The sequence below is a fragment of the Pleurodeles waltl genome, chromosome 4_1, assembly GCF_031143425.1.
Source record: "Pleurodeles waltl isolate 20211129_DDA chromosome 4_1, aPleWal1.hap1.20221129, whole genome shotgun sequence".
Taxonomy (NCBI): domain Eukaryota; kingdom Metazoa; phylum Chordata; class Amphibia; order Caudata; family Salamandridae; genus Pleurodeles; species Pleurodeles waltl.
This window is the reverse complement of record NC_090442.1, coordinates 501,185,951-501,197,987: the sequence shown is the minus strand read 5'-3', so window position 1 is coordinate 501,197,987 and position 12,037 is coordinate 501,185,951. Positions and strand designations below refer to the sequence as shown.

General features: G+C 35.1%; 1 protein-coding gene across 4 annotated transcripts in view; it reads right to left on the bottom strand.

The window, feature by feature from the left end:
• Positions 1–224: 224 nt before the first annotated feature.
• The window catches only part of KERA (keratocan), a 195,688-nt gene continuing 183,875 nt past the window's right edge, over positions 225–12,037 (bottom strand). For all 4 annotated transcript variants that reach the window (XM_069228801.1, XM_069228800.1, XM_069228804.1 and 1 more), the window contains exon 3: positions 225–10,494. In XM_069228801.1, coding sequence (XP_069084902.1) covers positions 10,319–10,494 — 176 coding nt within the window. In that variant the 3' untranslated portion in view covers positions 225–10,318. The remainder of the gene's footprint in view (positions 10,495–12,037) is intronic.

Sequence of the window (12,037 nt, the reverse complement as noted above, 5' to 3'; positions counted from 1 at the left end):
ACCCTTTTCTCGGCCCCCACTTGATGGACCAAACCTTCTGTGTGCAACAAGAATTAATGGGCCACTTTTTCTGGAAAATGTCATGAAGATTCGTCAAATGATGCGAAAACTACAGGCAAGTCAAGAAACAGTTTTTCTAAGGAAACATGGTCCTAACCATACCTATAAATAAATATGTACATATATATAATTGGGTTACTTTGAAAAAAAGAAACAGACGTGCATTCAGAAGCCCAAGCCATTTTAATGTGACAGCAAAGAAACTTGTGTTTAATTTCTGTTTTCTCACATCACATGTAGGTGAAAAGAAGGCATCGGCGTTGAGTTCGTCGTAAAAGATAAAAAAAAATTCCAAATAGAATTACATCAGTTTATGGTTAGTAAGTCATGTACTACATTTCTTCATATGTATATACTAATACATCGTCGCACTCTACAAGCTAAACGCAGAGTCTTGCATACACAAAATTGAGTTATGTTCATTTTTCCGAACAAAATGTTCTATTCATTTATTGATTCTTAATATTAAACAGCACCTAAATATGAAATCATGTACCTGCAACGAAATCTATATCGCAATTTTAACTGAACATGTAACAGTAATACAAATCACCTTGTATTTCATATATATTCCGTACAAAACATAAACCTAAAATATTAGTCAAAATGCAACCCAATTAATGTTATCGTGCCCAATACATAAAATTATATTCATACATTTGCTCAGCGTTCCAGCTAGTTAATTAGTTAACCCCCATTTATCCAGGTAACATTGAAAATGAAAAACATAACAATACGTTTAACTTTTATGGCAATTCTATTAAGGTAAACTAAGACCTTAAAATGTTTCGAAAGTTAATACAGCATTGTTTAAGATACCAATATTCATTTGATGTTTGACCACGCGAAAATCAAACCAATATTCTGAAAATACAAATAAAGAAAAATGGATTGCGAACAAAGGAGCCTTCTTTCGAAGGCGGTAGTTCAAATAGTAATTTTTGAAATACAGACGAATTGATTTTAGAGAACATATAACCACTTAAATGTACTGATAGCAGTAACGAAAACCAAAATGTTTGCCTTTAAACAAGAAACATTCACAAAATATTCTAGAACATATTTGACATGAACCAGCACCGAATCCCTAAATGAGCCTTATGCAAAACACAAAACCTTAGAGCTAAGGGTTTTGCCTAAAGAAAATCTCTTGTAACTAAATAAAATGTATTACTATCCAAACGGAAAAAACTTTCATGTAATGTTTCATCTTGACTGCTCATGTTGTCAAAAGGAAGACAGGACAGTAACAGTAAAAGTGTTTCATGTTTTCCATTGCATTTAAAAATCTGACTGGAATTTATTGAAGACTATTACAGTCTGAAATGATTTTTGATTTTGTGCTTATAAAGATGCAGGCTAGAATCAGTGAGTTTCTCACTGAATGACAATGGGAATACTCGAAAAGTCGAGATGTATTTTGATTTTATTATTCATTTTCAAAATTGAAATTAACTAATATGTAATACGCAGTGGTCTTAAAATGTGGCTTTTATTTGAATAATTCATGCAGAGTCAGGAGGAAGAGTTATTTTTTCAAAAACGTATACATGGGAATTGCCAGTTGTGAAAAACATTATAATATACCATAGTTAAGAGTATAAATGGTTATACCATTTGAACGAATATTGCAGCAGGGTAACCACCTGCCAGTGCAACATACACCACATGTAGCTTATTCAATGTGACTTCATGAGAAGCGGAATCAGTAAGCCATTCTAAAAATATATAGAATTATATTACCCGGGCCATGGTAGTTCTCACAAAAGGGATAGTCTCCCTTCTTCTTTTCAAGATGTGCATTAGTTTCCTCTAAACGATAGAATACATTTCAAGACTTCTTGTACAGACGGTCTCCATGGGTCCGTCCGTGAGTGTCTGCAAAGAAGGCATCAGGTTGATGACACCCTTCCCCTACTCTCAAGGAGCAAAACAAAAGAACAGAAGAATTCAGATATAAAAAAAAAAAATCGAAGGCAGCCGTTTGTTTTCAGTCTGGGGATGCCTAGCCGCATGCATTTCCAAATCTTCTCTTTAGTCCCACATGCCTCTTTATAATTTCAGAAATCTAACGCCAATATTAAAAATTGCAGGAAGTATTAAATGATACTGCATCTAGAGTGTGCATATATAAAGAGTAACACCCTTTCCAAAACAAGTGACAGAAATACCCCCTTGTAATACTTCTTAGACCAAAAGCCTAAACAGCCTTCATCAAGCAACATTCAAATACACTCACTGTCTGGGGAAGAACCTATCTAGTCCAACTGATTTTCTCTGCCCTACCTATGTTATCAATTAAGGTCCTATTAGGTTTCATTCTGTCACACAAGAACCTAGCGTAGTTTGAACTTACAGGAAAATGGGCAGAAAGTTATCTTCTCTCAGTCCCGTGTTTAAGTATTGAAATCATGATTTATATTTCATGACCTATAGCATCTGTTGTGGTATCTGCATAGTGCATTCATCATGAGTCAATCTTATTGTACCGTTTCAGATGCATGGCATAATGAGAAGGAATTTACTCCTCTGCATTAAAAAAAGGAATAGCACAATATTATTTTGTGGTTCCATCATCTTCACTTACAATGAATTTGCTGATAATTATTAAGGGTATTGAAGTGATTATCAGAATTCACCACTCAGTTCACTGATCATAACTGTCCTTCACGTTGCTTTATCCATTTTTCAGAACTGCATACATTTTATTGATAAACCTGTTGCTATAGGTATCAACAGAACGGATACTTTCGTGACAAGGCCTTTCAACAGATGTGATTAATCACAATGAACTGTTTTATGACTTAATTTTAACATCAGGAGGCATAGCTTACCTTTGGGAATTCACAAACAGATTACACAAGACAATGCAAGTGTCCCAAGTATTTCTTTCTTGTTTGTTTTGACCTCGTGCATCTTTTCCCAGGGCACAGCATTACTCAGAACACCTCATGCTGGGAATACATATTTGCTCACAATTGCAAAAAGAATACAGACATGCAGAACTTTTGATTTGAAAAAATGAATCCCAGAAATCTATTTTTTATATTCTTTTCAGTTTAACCTTTTAATTAAAGATTGGCAACCACTTTATAGTGCATCAGTATAATATCCACTATTGTGTGAAATACATATGTTTCATAAAAGCTATACCATTGATTTGCCTATTTTTCTGGTTGACTTGCCAGAAATCTGGCAAGTCAGTATGATTTTGGGGATGTCAATTGCTCCAATATGCCTTCTATTAAAGGAGACATTTATATAGTACATCAGCAAATTTGTGAACATGAAGAGACAAGTGTGTACCATAGAGGAAAGGTGCAAATATGTGATTTGCCCATTGATGTGGGAAACAGATGTACTGAGGACCAGGCTTGAACTAACTTTATCGTTATAGTGGCCACAGGGTGAATCAACCATCGTAATATTTTATTTCTTTATATTACTAACTAATAAGATCAAAAGCTGTTCAAAAGCTCTACTACTGAAACAATGAAATGTTACACTTATACATTTGGTCACTTTCCTTGAGGCTGTAATAAAAGAAGACTGAGAAGGAACTCTGTTGAGATTTAATATTGCGTTCCCAATATGTTTCTCCACTGCAGACCACACACATATGTCTTTTAACAACAGATATTAAAATAGTGTCCTTCTATTTATCGACCTTATGTCATTTTGCTCATTACATCATTAGCCTGTGTCCATCTGTCATTCAAGCCACAATTGCCCTGGTTGCATATCTTCATTTGAACTTGCAACATGAAGTTCCAAAAAGGTAAGGTCTGACAGATCTCTTATTTTAGTTCTGTAAATGTTGATCAACAATATCATTCCTGCTTTACTCAATTGATGGTGCATATCAGGCGTGTAAGACATGCTAAGTGAATTCCGGACTCTAATCCAGATGTTTGAATATATTATTTGGATAATTACAATGCTGGTGTTGTGATAACTTAAGTTTTATCTAACAGTTGTATAATATAGTTCTCTCTGCTAGATCATTGAACTGGTTGATATATATTTAATAATACCACTAGAAGGATGTTAGGCACCTTATGTACTACTTCATTTTGCATCGCAAAGCTATGAATTTGCAAAATAAGATGATCAGCTACTGCAAAATCCAAAGTCACAATGTACCACAGGCACTTTTTGATTCACAAACCTATTATGAAATGTGAAGAAAAAGAGGTATGGTTTTTATTGCCATGTAACAATGGTGTTCTACTGCCATTGCCTTCATAGGTAAGGAGATAGCATCAATTTACAAAGGTGAAGCTTTCTAAGAGGGTCAGCTTCCAATTCATGAATGTGGCTGCATGGACTAAGAAGAGCACATGGGGCAGGGCCTGAAATAAAAAAGGCTGTTTTATAAAAGAAGGGTTTGTGTCTGGTGTCCCTTTCAGGCCCCCATTTCTGCATTCACAGCCCTTTCAATAGGATTCACAAAAAGAACTCTGCTTCATCAATATTATTATGTAGATCGTAACACAAATACGTTATAGTTGGTGACTAATCAATAAGTTGGTTGTGCTGCAAAATGAGCTTTGGGTTGAAAACGAGTTGCCCTACCAAGCTTTTGACACAATCAATTAACTTTAGCTACAGCACTCTCTTAAAAGTACTCTTGTAGCATTGAACATAATAGGCTTTTGAAGTAACCTTTGGAGCAGATATGTTGATAAAGAGATTGTTATATGTATTCTTGTTATTTGGGGTTGCCATTCAGAAAGTTAGAAAATTAGACTTCATTGTAAAAGCTTAATGTAAGATATAATTCTGCACTAATCGAAGCAATAATAAAAAAAAAGAATACTGAACATTGTGTTCTGTATTTCTTTCCTAATTTTAGATGCAAAGGAAGTTATAAGAAGCAATACAATTTTCAGTCTTAGATGTTCATGCAGCAAGCAAGTCCAAAACTGGATCATCAGACTCTACAGCCTATGATATCATGCCCTGTATCTTTTTCCTGTAGATATTTTAACATTTACCAAAATACTTTGTGCTGTACCTTTTTATAAGGAATGCTTCCTTATACAGGGGAGAGCTAAATATATTTTTTAAGGATTTTAACATTAGCAACATTTCCCTTTTAGAGTTATAAAAGATAAATATTTCTGTTCTCTATAATTATGCATGTAGAAATGCTGATATGTTACATCGTTAAGCAATGACCTTGTAGCTCTAAATGCAATATATCATTTTAATCTAAAAATATATGAAATATGCTTAGAAAAAAAGGAGAAAGAACCAACGATTAACCCTTTAAAAGATCAACAGGAAGAAGAAAAAACACTAATGCAGAATTTGAGCAATGCTAACCTAGACCGGTCCTACATGTACTATTCAGCACCTCTTACAATCCTTTCTGGAGCTATATATATGAAAATGAAACCAGTTTCAAAATCAGCAATCTGTGATGGAATACATATTTGTAATAATTAATTAATATTAAAAACACATATATAGATTCTTGCTCTCTAGTTATTATTCTATTAGGTTGGGTATGGGTCAGTATAAGCTCAGTTTTCTTGTATTCACGTGGCACATGTAGTGAGCTTATATGATACATGTTTTTTTATTAAATTTGATTTTTGACTAACTTCAGTGGGTGGGATGCGGGCAAACAGAAGTACTTTGTTATGTTGGGCAGATTAGATACCCCAGGAGGACAAGGTATTTAAACATAACAGAAACCTTTATCTTTTTCACTTCCTGAACTTACATTAACAATCATTCTACAAAAATATTTAAGGATGACCACTGTGCAATACTAAAAGTCGATGTGTGAAATAAATTACTCTTAGAAAAGCATTTTTAGAAAATTCCAGTTTCATCTAATTGGTCCACTACCCCTGGACTCACACAATCTATAAAAACAGATAGAATACAATTCAACAGGATTTCTCTTTGAGTGATTTAGCTCTGACACTGGTTCAGAATTAGAACAAGATGAATCAGATAAGAGATACATTACAAAAAACGCATGTCAGTAATTGGTGAATTTAGTTTTTTGAGGCTGGACCAGAGAACAAACCAAAGACCCAAAAGAGGTCAAACAAAGGCAGAAGCAGGAGAAGACAAAGGAGGGGTGGCCATGAGAAGAGATGTTCCAGCAGAGCAACCTGAGAGAACAACACAAAACAACAAGAAATGACCCATGACATTCAAACTGTACTAAATTTAACTAAAGAGACTCTCATAGCTGCAGAAACACAAGTTAATTCTTAAGGTAGTCATACGGTCAAGAATCTAATTTCAGCTATGCACAGAGTAGAGTGGATTTGTACTAATTAATTAGAAAATTAAAATTGTCTAAAATATCCAAAAGTAAAGACAGGGAAGGTTTAATGGGTTCAGAGTCACAGATGAAACTACACATTTTCTGGTCTCTGATGTAGATTTGGTGAGAGAACCTATTGAATTAGAACGGGAGCAAGATGAGTTGGCCCATGAAATTGGGACAGTTTTGCAGGAGGATTTATATACCCTTGATAGAAGAAGGGTATATACATTTTAGAACAAAACCCAGATATGTCCTGCAGACACCATATGACAATATTGATATTTTCTCAGAAGCAATAATTATTGAACTCAGGAATATTCAATGTAGCTCTGTCAAGAATAGAAATATGAATTTAGCAAACAGAGAGACAAAGATTATAGCAGCACTGGACAAAGATTACAGAACCTCACTTATGTAGTGGTTAGAAGCTCAGATAAAGGTGGCAATGTTGTACTATAAGATAAAATATGCACATGGTATAAGCATATAAACATCTAGATGACATTGAAAGTTACAGAAGGATAATACTGGCTGATTATTTGAAAGTGAAGGAAGAATTAGATATGGAGTTAAATAATTGGAGGGGGGGAGGTCTACACTGCTGGGATGGGTGTGGGCTTTTGATCAGGATCACTCCAAACTGTTCATCTTTTATTTCATCCTTAAAGTGCATAAGAATATGCAGGTCTTGCCACAACACACTATTAGAGTGGCACAATACAAATTGCTTGAAAATGTTTCCAAATATATTGACTTTTTAAGCCCATTGGTAACCAATCTACAGTCCTACACCAAGGACACTGTGGATTTTTTTGCCCTGGATTTTTTTATGTCAGGTGGAAAAATGAAATGCTGCTTATGACCTTAGATGTGATATTGCTGTATATCAGCATAAGACATATGCATGGGATCCATGTGGTAAAATATTTTCTGAGAGTGAGATCTACAATAATTTTTACGAACATAATAAGATGCTGTTAAGCATAATTGAATGGTGTATATCTAAAAACATGTATTTTTAATAGGAAACTTTTCATCAGCTTAAGAGGAACAGTGATGGGCACCTGCTTTGCCCCCAGCTATGCAAATTTGAGTAAGGGCTGATGAGAGGAGCAGATGGTCAGTGGAAAAATGGGTGGAGCATACTATGACCTATTTGTACTATGGAAAGGGACTGAAACTAAAACCATACAATTTGTTGAAGAACTAAACAACAATGCTTTGAATTTGTCCTTCACAGGTAAGGTGAGTGATAAGGAAACAGAATTCATGGATGTATTGGCAAGGGTAGATGGCAGCAAGTTGGTAACTACCCTATACAGAAATCCCACTGCAGGAAATAGCATTTTACATGCTAAGAATATGTATTCAACCCTGCTCATTAAAAGTATCCCCTTTGGTGAATCATATAAAGTTAAGACAGTATTTAGCTTAGAAAGGGAATATATCAAGACCAAAGAAAAAAAGAGGTCAAGGTTCAAAGCCAGGGGTATTTGGAAAGTATCCTCAATGCAGTGTCAAATAGAGCAAGACAACTTAAGAGAGGGAAGGCTCTGTTTACAATGAAAAAGAAAAATTGAGGAACATTGAACATCCATTTATCATCTTCTATAACAGAGCATGTGTGAAAGTGAGGTTTTTATACAGACACTGCCACCTAATCTTGTACTGATAATGTGATATGTTTTTGTAAGGATGTTTATCTTCTGAGTGAATCAGATGTACAAAATGAAATATTTATATGTTTGAAGATGGCAGCCACATTTAGCATTGTCTTTTTGTCCTATGGTTATGTTATTCACTAAGGTAAAGTACTTAATGTTATTACAGACAAGGGTATTTATTGCGATCAAAGTTGCTATGCACAACCAAAACACATTGATAACCTTCAGCATGAATAAACTAATTTTGAAAGCAGTACTCAGAGTGTGTATATATATGTATATATATATATATATATATATATTTATATATATATATATATATATATATCAATCCAAAGAGAAAACGATAAGAATCGCACACTCCAGATTCAGGAAATAACATATATATAAAATTCTAAACCACTGAATAAAGGTTATGCATTTACGCTTTGACAAGTAGGCTGAGATGCACAACTACTTTTCAGACTTTTCAGAAATAGGATTCAGCAAGTTCTTGTTGAGGAAATTAGTCTCATGCTCCATCTCATGGCTGGATACAAAAGCCTTTTAGTGCATTGCCTTTTGCACTGCATATTGGTTTTATTTCAGCCCAATTACAAATCTTGCAGCATTTCATGGAGAGTAGCATGCCAAAACAGACTTAACAATAGTTTATGAACATAATATCACCCCTTTAGTAATATTTTGGCTACCTAAGTCCCCTTGGTATTACCTGGAGAAGCATTGCAAATATGAAAGCGAGTAAGTGCGGGCAATTTCCACAAACGTCCATAATGTGTTACTAAGTGGAAACCAAACACAGATGTTTTGGTGTCATGTTTCCACTTTGTACGTCTATGAATAAATGAGGGGCAAATAACTGCTGACCTACCACTATGAGAATAAATAAAAATGTTCATCCATTTACTTTTGTGACTGCAAATCACTTCATTAATATATCTGTTTGTATTTGTAAAGACAATGTTGTCCTATTTCCCAAGAATGCATTTGTATTTATTATTCACCTTTATCAAATTTGCAGTGTTTATTACATTTTTATTATCGTTTTAAAGATTCAGATATTTCTTCAACAAACAGCTATGTTTTCCCATCTTTCAAGATTGTTCGGTGAAAAGGGTGTGATATGAATTTTTTCATTGTAATTAAATTGATGATGAATTCATGATGGATTCACTGTTGAATTTCAATTATTCATCCCCAGTCACTTATGATCATCACAAACTCTCTATGCAGTTTTTAATCCATTTTGGCTCTCAGCACAAAGTGGGGTCAGTTTTTGCACAAAGGATATAATGCAGTCACATGTAAATCCAGTGTAACATAGTTAAGCTGTGTGAACGCTAAGACAGTGGTGCTTAACTCACAAAAATAGAAAGATGTGTTGATCTTTGAAAGTATCCTTGTGTTTACATTTTTAGGCATGGATTCCGAAGGGATTAAATAAGGTTCAGCTTTAGTTAATTGGGAAGCACTATGCTTGTACTTTATTAACTCTTACAGCAATATCAATCTTGTCATATCCAAGTAAATCACCATTATGGAAGCAAGTAGTATTACACAAGTCACAATTTAGACATATGCATATCTCATTTACTGTACTAGGTGGTTCTACAAATTATCCTACAATTTTGAATCCTATAATCAAGAATCTATGGAATCACATAGCAGAGGTTTTTAGCACCTAAGAATAGTCAGTTTGAATGAATACTTTTTGACTAAGTGATGCTTCCATTGCTTTGAATAGGTGGATTGTTGTCAAGGTATTCTCTTATCAGCATGTGTCTGTTAGAGTTTGAAAGCAATTATTCGGAGGTACTTATTTAATCTTGTCATTCATATGCAGGCATATCTGTGCCAGAATTCAAACTATAGTGTAAAAGGTAACATTGTCATAAATGTAGATAAAGCTGAATAAACCTATATTATTTTACTTACACAAAATATACATGAATGATATGGGAAAAATGCTGTAATAAGTAAAGACCACAATTAAAGTACAATACAGTATAACAAATGTAAAATGATTGTCCTCCTCCTTTCAGACCTCCTATATTTAATAAACATTTGTACTAAGAATAATTTTGGCACATAGGCTGTGACAATTCAGATGGGTTTTCTTTGCAGAAACACATACGTTTTATATATAGTGTATCAGTTGAACAGGCACTGGCTAAATGTCTTCAAAAGTGATTACAGAGAAAAGGTGTTGGCTAATGTGGACTAGTGTATGAAACTCACATCTTGACTGTGAAACACATTCACTAAACTCCTAAAATGGAAGATAAGGATGGGGACAATATTATCAAATAATAATGGCATGTAGGAGTCTGAAGCAAACCAAAAGGTCAATGGGAATTGGAGGCTTGATATCATTTCCATCCAAGCGGAGATAACGGAGGCGGGGCCCATTGTCGGAGTATGGATCACTTGGTTGGTCGAGCTCAACTGTTGTTGGGCAAGTTATAGTGCCATTAACACCTAGAACACAAACAACAACAATTTATGTAACTCCATCCAGATTAGGAAAACTAAATGCATTTATCCTCTGGTAGTTGATATTACACAAATAAAATAAGTTTTCATTGATTTGGTTGTTAATCCAATCAATGTTTTGTTAACCTGAAAATGAATTATGATAGTTATACATAATAGGCCTGATTCTTAAAGGGCCTCTGCAACTGTGAGACTTCTTATTGCGGAGATCTGGGGCCAGATGTAGGTAAATTGGGTTTTGCGACTCGCAATTGTGAGTCGCAAAACCCTATGCACAACAGTGTCCCTGACACTGTTTGCGACTCGCAAGGAGGTCGCAAATGCCCACCTCATGAATATTCATGAGGTGGGTCACAATTTGTGACCCCCTTGAGACAGCAGACCACCATGTCTGTGACTGCTTTTAAATAAAGCAGGTTTTTTTTTGTAATGCAGCCCGTTTTCCTTAAAGGAAAACGAGATGCATTACAAAACTAAAAAATTAAACGTTTTCGTTTCATTTTTTCAGAGCAGGCAGTGGTCCATAGGACCACTGCCTGCTCTGGAATTTTTTTTTTTTAATGCCATTCACAAAGGGGAACCCATTTGAAATGGGTGCTAACTGCGATTGTTTGCGACCGCGTGTTCGTGATCACAAAGCAATCTGGCATTGCACTACGACTCACAATTAGGAAGGGTGCTCCCCTTCCTAATTGCGACTCGCAAACCCGTTTTGCGATTCGGTAACCAGGTTACCGAATCGCAAAACAAGTTTTGTGCATTACATAGTGCAGTTTGCACGTCGCAAACAGCGATTTTCGCTGTTTGCAACATACATAATATTACCTACATCTGGCCCTTAGTTCCGAGTGAGGAGACTCTATCACGACTGCGGGCATCTGCCACAAGTGCAGAGACCCTTTGTGTATCAGGGTCAACATTTTTAGGATGAACATCAGAAGTACAGTACTTGTAGAAGTGTGTAAAGGTTGTTACTGCTGTCAAAAGCCAACATTTGTTCTCGATATATCAACCTAAGATCGAAATAAGTTCATATATGTGTCTTGCAGTTAACATACAAACTCCTGTGACCTAATGAATTGTCTTATGAACTTGTAGTTAATAGTTAGTTAAATGACTTTTGATTGTCCACAAAACTGAAGTATATAAAATCCATAATGTTCAATTTTTGATAACTATTGGCTGCATGCAGCAAGCCATGGAACTGCATAGTTAAAGACTAATACTCCTACAAATCATTGTGCTCATGTATACAGTTGAGTAGAATTATATTGTTGACATTGTTTACCAACCTGCCTCTGCATTCTCAGCAACTCCTTTTTATGTGTACAGTATGTCTTTCAGCTAAAGAAATACTACTTGGGCTAGACCCTTTCTACTTTCTTGTTACAAATGTCTTGTTCCTCATAGGGGATTCTAGTGTCTCTAACACTTCCAAGAGAGTAGAATTGTGTGCCAATCCTTTTGCTACACATTGGCTACAATGAGCATTTTTTTTAACATTGACTCTCCTTCTTGGGAGTGCACT